The following is a 7,068-nucleotide window of genomic DNA, read 5'->3' as shown; positions in this document are numbered from 1 at the left end:
TTGGCCTGTTAGGTTGATATGATTGTTGGTTTGATGTGATTTGACACTAGCCTGGTCTTTTTCCTTTATTAAAACTGTCTTAAGACTAATTTGGAGCTGTTGTCAGAGCAGTAAATCTTAACACCTAAACCAGCAAAGTGCAGGCTTATTCACAGTTAAGTGGATCAGTTGAACCCCAGAGGATTTTAGTTGAAACAGGTATTGAGAAAACATGATAATCTGTTTGGGGCTTTGACAGGACTCAAGGGAGTCTGCGTCCAGCACATTACCCCCCCAGTAACACCACAACATGTCATTTATATAGATTAAACAAGAGGTGCTGGTAGGTGGATTTTGTTATCTATGAGGCTAGTCTCCTACCTTTTTTCTAGTCTTTATGCTAAATTAATATAACCAGCCGCTGGCTAGAGCTTTATATTCACTGCACAGACTTGGTGTTGATCTCTCATCTTACTCTTGGGAAGAAATATTGAACAGTTTGAATCAAACAAGCTAAGCTGAAAATTAGACATATACTTTAATCTCTGGTTTTAGAATGATTTTAATCTGTGTCACAAGAGATTTTTTACAGAACACCACAAATTCATAAAATCCTGATTCAGAGCGCTGTGTATAGATTTTCCAAAAAAAAAGAAGAAGAAATCTCCCACAACTTTCACAATCAAATCTTTCAACATTCATTGTTTGTAACAAAACTCATAAATCAAACAAAACATTTACTATATAACCCTGGAGAAATCAGATTAGACACTATTTAAATTGTCCATCTTGCTTTCTTTTACAGGCTTTTGAGACAACGTTAGCAAACTTAATCACAACAGAATTAAATACCCATTCCAATTTTTGATCATTGATAAACAAAAATAAGATTTCGCAGAGATGTAAAATTGCCATTCTAGTACAAACAGAAAATGAGAGTCACTTTCCATTTCACCCAAATTAACACAGCTCACACAATCACTTCTCAACTGCAGCTGGCTTAAGCTTGCAGCTGGATAAGCAAAATATATCATATGACTCAGGGCCACATTTTAGTTTGATATGCTTACATGTACTTCATTTTGGTAACAATTTTCTTAAAACCTGCGTCTGAGCTTACTTTTTAGTTAACATTACAATATAACATATAAGGTATAGCATGTGTAAGGTGGTTCCTGAGCTTTACATTAACCCCGACTGTGGAGCTGCAAAATGTGCTGTTTGTAAGCAGAGCAGCCAATGACATGGAAGTGCAATCATAAAATCAGCACTTATGATCAGCCAGTTGTTTGAGTGCTAATCACGGTTTCCGCTCTCTGCTCCTGCTGCCTTTTTATCTTTCTCTCTCTCTCTTGTGATGTCAGTCCATTAGGCCGGGTGTGAAGGCAAAGGTTAATTAGTGGGATTTACAGCTATAGTCTGATTGGATTTGTTAAAGTAAATTCACTATACCACACTTCCCAACACACACACACACACACACACGCACACACATTTTCCAGTAGACGGTCACACACTGGAAACACATCCATGCTGATGGTTCCAGTAAAGTGACAGCACCCAGCGGCCTTATTTTCTCAATTAGTTACGTACGGGGGATTAAAATGTCTGAGTCCACAGCCGTAGAAAAACCACTCTGATGTTGTTAGAGCATGAAATACGGAGTTGGCCTTCGTCAGATGAATGACAGGTATGAGTAGGTAAGTAAAAGTGCCAATCATAGCTGACTGACTGACTCAGTAGAGGTGATTTTAAAATTTGTTGTTCAAATATGATGTATCCACCATTTACCTAATCTTGTGATGATAAGAAATTGAAAAAAATGATCCTGTATAACATTTTTGGCAGGCTGGATCATTTTAAAATAATTTTCAAATATAAGAAAAGTCCCTCTCCGCTACTTACAGTACATCTTCACTCAGTTAATGTTTCTCAGGATTCACTGCAAAAATCTTATCAAGTCATTTTTCTCTGTTAATTGTCTTTATAGTCATATTTTCTTAAAAGATTTGAAAAATTCTGCAAATGTGATACGATTATTTAAATATTTTTCAAATGCAAGTTCATTTTGTTACAAATGTGGGACATAACAGCTCACTTCTGTCCAAAGTTAAGTTTAAGTTTCTTTGATTTGAGTGCAGCAACCTCTGTTATCCTTCTTGAATCCAACTTGTTTTCTACTGGAAACACACTGAAATGTTCTTTGTTTGGCTTGTTTTAAGAACATAAGGTTTTTATGACCCACTTATCGATGGAGACGGTTTGATAAGAAGTGAAACTTTCGCAGTGTTCCTCTGTCTCAGAGCCTCATTCGTTTCGCTGCCTGGTTTCGCCTCCCAGCAGCCTTTTCAAGCGGAGACACAGGGTTGTAGATCTGGAGAATGAGCCCACCACTCCGGCGACACGCAGGAGGTCATGTGACGATCACATTCATGTCATGCTGGCAGTTTTTCATTCCAAGGCTGGCTTCAAGCAGGAAGGCAGAAAATCTCCAAATGAAAAACGTGATTGATGCCTGCTATTCATAGGTTTCAATTAGGTCACCCCTCCACTTTGCCACACACACACACACACACACACACATACGTATATATATCCTGCAATGAAAAGAGGGTTGTTAAGTTGAAATACAATTTGAAAATGCTGTTTTTTTTCTCACATTTCTCTAATTGATTCCTTCACTTTGACAGATTTATATTAAAGAATAGAAAACATCAGAACCAAATTATATTGTACAGTAAGTCTCACATTATATTACATAATTATTTGTTCCCTTCCTGTCTGTGCGCTTCTCTTCACAGTCCTGAAGCGAGGCAAAGCCAAGAAGGGTAAAAACGACCTGATCGGTGCTGAGGAAGGAGAGGATCCTTTCGCAGACATCTCCTCTGTTGGTAAGCCTCACATCTCTTTATCCACCGCCAACCAACAGATCACCTCTGACCTTCACATGCTGTCGACCTTTACAATAAAAGCCACTATAAAAGCCTGTCTTCTACAATGAACATAACCATGTCCTCTGACTCTCCAGTCTCCATTTATCAGATTAGTATGTCATGTCACCTCTACACTATAAAACATATTAAACTGTATCTTATATAAACTTAACAATGGACATCATAGAAGCATATTTAACACCATCTGGATCTAAAGACCTGAAGCTTGTTTCTCCCGGTCGCAGAAGCATATCACCTTGAGGGAAAAGATGTATAATTAACTTTTCTAATTAGATTGTTAAATTAAAATAAGAAGAGAATCACCTGCAGCATATTAGAATTAGACTTTTTAATATTAATGGACTTCATGGTTCCACACAAAGACAACATGTAATTGCTTGTCTGTGGGATGGAAATAAGCATAAGCATGATAATTGAAACCGTTTTGTTGCCTTCACTTCAAAAATGAAACTTTTCTTTTTTCTACTGATGATCTCATTTCATGACTGTTTTCCATGAAATTAAGTGCCAAGGGAATAGATGCACTGTGCAGGCAAACGCCGTCTCTCATCTCACTTCACGACACTTCACGCCTGCAGTTCTGCTGCATGACACAAAGGTATTAAGTGCGTTTTCTTTAATGAGCAGCTGCAAGTCTAATTCACACAGTCTTCAAATGAATTTACGCTTTTCTTTCCTTAGTTATCACTTAGCTTTGGCCACAAACATCTGTCTGTGCTTATGAGCAGATGTAAAGTGGAATGGATTCCTACTCAACCATACTGTCATGCTTCTGTCTCAAAAAACTGTAAGGTCTCTAATTTCCTGTAGCTGGTGGCTCAGTTGTAGCGCAGACTCTTGACACAGATGCATGTGAGTGTTGCCAACTGATTTTTGCAGTTTTGGTGACCAGAGGCACCAGTGCAATCCTGGTGCTGCTCAGGAAAATTGGCACGAAAAGAGGCTGGAGCAGGATGGATGCATCGTTATCTGGAGGAATAAAGCATCAGCAGGTGGAGACATTACAAAGTGTTCATTTCTGGGACGTCCGAAAATATCAGTCTACAGCAGCCTCAGTGTTAATGTAGCAGCAATCCAAATGTTTACTGAAATGGAAGGATCTTACATAAGCAGTAAGCAGTTGACGACCACATTACTTAAAAAAAAAAAAAAAAGTTCAGGCTGGGACTGTTTCTTGGTCAGAGGGAAGCCAAATCAACACACATGAAGAGCTGTTTTATCTCTGAGGATCACCAATTAACACCAACCACTAACATTTTTTTATTATAATTATGATCTTGATGAGTGGGGCGATGATGGGGAAGGTGCTCATCACGGCAGCAGGAAGAAGATAATGAAAACACACACTGTGAAAACCGTTCAAACAGTGACAAATATCAAACTGCTGCACACTCACACTTTCCCTCTCTCCCTATTCATCATCACTCTCAGCTCCTCCCGGCTCTCCGTTCGGTCGGGCCAGCGTGAAGAGCAGCAGCAAGATGGACAGCTCCTCTTACTTCCGGCGTAAAGAGAAGAGGACCCGGTTCTTCATCCGCCGTATGGTGAAAGCTCAGAGCTTCTACTGGATCGTTTTGTGTCTGGTGGGCCTCAACACACTGTGTGTAGCCATAGTCCACTACGACCAACCCGAGTGGCTTACAAGAGCCCTCTGTAAGTCACACACACATATACATACCCATACCAGCATGCAGTTATTGGTGCTGACGGCCTTTAAAATCGGTTTTGTTATTCTGTCCATGTTGAAAACAGACACAGCAGAGTTTGTGTTCTTGGGTTTGTTTCTGTCTGAGATGACTTTGAAGATGTACGGCCTTGGAGCGAGGAATTATTTCCACTCCTCCTTTAACTGCTTTGATTTTGGGGTAAGTTACTGTCTGCTCTGATACACAGGTAGATATGTCACATTGATATAAAGCTCTGTCTGTCTGGATGGTAAACAGGTCATCTTTTAGTGGTTTATGAAAAGATTTGATGTGATGCTTTAAACCTTTTTTAACAGCTTGTTGACACAGAGCCAAATACAGCCGGTTTACCCTCTGCTCTCCTCTCCAGGTGATTGTTGGAAGTATTTTTGAGGTGATCTGGGACATGATTAAACCAGGAGCGTCGTTTGGTATCAGCGTGTTGAGAGCCCTGCGACTGCTCAGGATATTTAAAGTCACCAAGTGAGTTCATTGCCAAAAACACACACACACATGAATCTATACAATAAGCACATTAGGCTTCCATTACAGAAAAAACCTTGCTTTCAGTTTTTGCACATCCACAACTGTCAGTCTTCAAAGAGATCTCTGTCTACTAATCTAAAACTAATTGTATTGTTGCATGAATCATGAATCAATCAAAATGGATGTACAAACAACAATAAGGCATAACTTTTTATGTTGCAGATTCAAAAAATGTGAAGAGCTTTTGGCAAAAACAGGGGTTTAGTTAAAGCTTGCTGCTTACTCACTGACTGGGTGGAAACATTACAGTTCTGTTGACATCAAAGCATGATGGGAAATGCAGTGCCAAAAGAAAAAACGAACTGTGACAAAATCCATGAACTTTTTTTTATCATTTTACGAAACATTTTATGACCAAAATAAGTCTCAGAATGTCCCATCAAAACGGTTCTTATTTCCCTGAAGAATTGACACTCTCCTCCATCATTTTATTTTCTGATCTATGCTGCTTGTTAAAAACTTATTACCAGACTTCTTTTTTTCCATAAAATGGACGTACCATTCCCATACCAACTGATAGCATTTTTTAGCAGCCAGACATATTCTGAAAATAACAATATAAGGCATTACACCTGTGGGCCATGCTGTCATTTCAACAAATACATTCACAAAAAACTTAAAAAAAAAAAAACTTAAAGAAAAACTGTTTTTTTAGTAAATGCTCAAGATCTGTATGAATTCTGTTAAAATAGGGAGATTCAGGGTTTTTGTGCGGCAGGAGCAGCACTTGAGGGCGGTCTTAACTCTTTTCTCTGAACCGACAATCCTGTTAGAGTTTGATGGCAATCCTTTTATTTCTTTAGATTAACACTAATCCTGTGATTCACTGAAACTGGCAGCTGTAGACTCTGACACACTGATGTTGTTCCATGCCACCTACAGCTCTTAGTGCCATTTGTTCACTTCTTTCCTCCATTTCTTTGTTTTCCAGCATTATTATATTTCTTCCGTCTACATCAGCTTGTTTCATTCTTCTTGCTTCCTCTTTCATTGCCTTGTTTGTCAGTTATGTATTGTAGCATTTTAGGGAAAAAAAACAAAGTCATTCTGTGTCTTCAGGGTGTTTAAACACTATTATTTCCTCTCAGATATTGGAACTCTTTGAGGAACCTCGTGGTGTCACTTCTCAATTCCATGAAGTCCATCATCAGCTTGCTCTTCCTCCTCTTCCTCTTCATCGTGGTCTTTGCTCTGCTGGGCATGCAGCTCTTCGGAGGACAGTGAGTAATCTCTTAAACCTGTCCTACTCTCTGACTACTCTTTCCTCCTCTTTCTGTCCATCCACGATTTCAACACACACACACACACACACACACACACACACACCCAGACAAACACACGCACACACACACACACACACATCTGCTCCTCTTCTCCTCTATCCATCTCTCCACCTGGCCCTCCTCCCAGTGTGTGATCCCTGGCCCGGCGTGGCAGTGGTGACAGACGTGTTGACGCAGCAGGTAGCTGGCAGAGCAGCAGCACCAACTGCGGCCCTTTGATATCACTCTCAGCAGGAGCTCCATGTCTTCTAATGACAGGAACACCTCATGATTCTGGGCTGGCTGCAGTTAATCAAAGGGCTCGAATCCAGCCCCATATGACTCAACTCATACACACACATTTTATTCTCTATCTCTTCACATATCACTTTTTTTCCACACAGATACTGTGTGTACATTTTTTTTTTACATTGACAGTCTTTCAATATCTGCACAGTTCTTTAATTTACAACATATCAGTGTGTCTTTGAGCTGTGAGTTTTTGCAGTTTTGCTTTAAGTTCACTGAGAAAGTAACCCTTAATTTATTATTCACCTAAAAGTCCCTAAAGGATCATTTGAGTTTATTACAACTTGGATCTTATTTTCTTTGTCGTCATAATAACAGTATAATATGGAGCAC

At 39.5% G+C, this 7,068-nt stretch overlaps 1 protein-coding gene across 3 annotated transcripts in view; it reads left to right on the top strand.

Moving 5' to 3' along the window:
• The window catches only part of cacna1bb (calcium channel, voltage-dependent, N type, alpha 1B subunit, b), a 169,964-nt gene that overhangs the window by 87,496 nt on the left and 75,400 nt on the right, over positions 1–7,068 (top strand). For all 3 annotated transcript variants that reach the window (XM_044334119.1, XM_044334118.1, XM_044334117.1), the window contains 5 exons: positions 2,781–2,870; positions 4,365–4,586; positions 4,686–4,798; positions 4,989–5,101; positions 6,253–6,384. In XM_044334119.1, coding sequence (XP_044190054.1) covers positions 2,781–2,870; positions 4,365–4,586; positions 4,686–4,798; positions 4,989–5,101; positions 6,253–6,384 — 670 coding nt within the window. The remainder of the gene's footprint in view (positions 1–2,780; positions 2,871–4,364; positions 4,587–4,685; positions 4,799–4,988; positions 5,102–6,252; positions 6,385–7,068) is intronic.

This window comes from Thunnus albacares, chromosome 18, assembly GCF_914725855.1.
Source record: "Thunnus albacares chromosome 18, fThuAlb1.1, whole genome shotgun sequence".
Taxonomy (NCBI): Eukaryota; Metazoa; Chordata; class Actinopteri; order Scombriformes; family Scombridae; genus Thunnus; species Thunnus albacares.
This window is presented reverse-complemented; position numbering and strand designations above follow the sequence as displayed.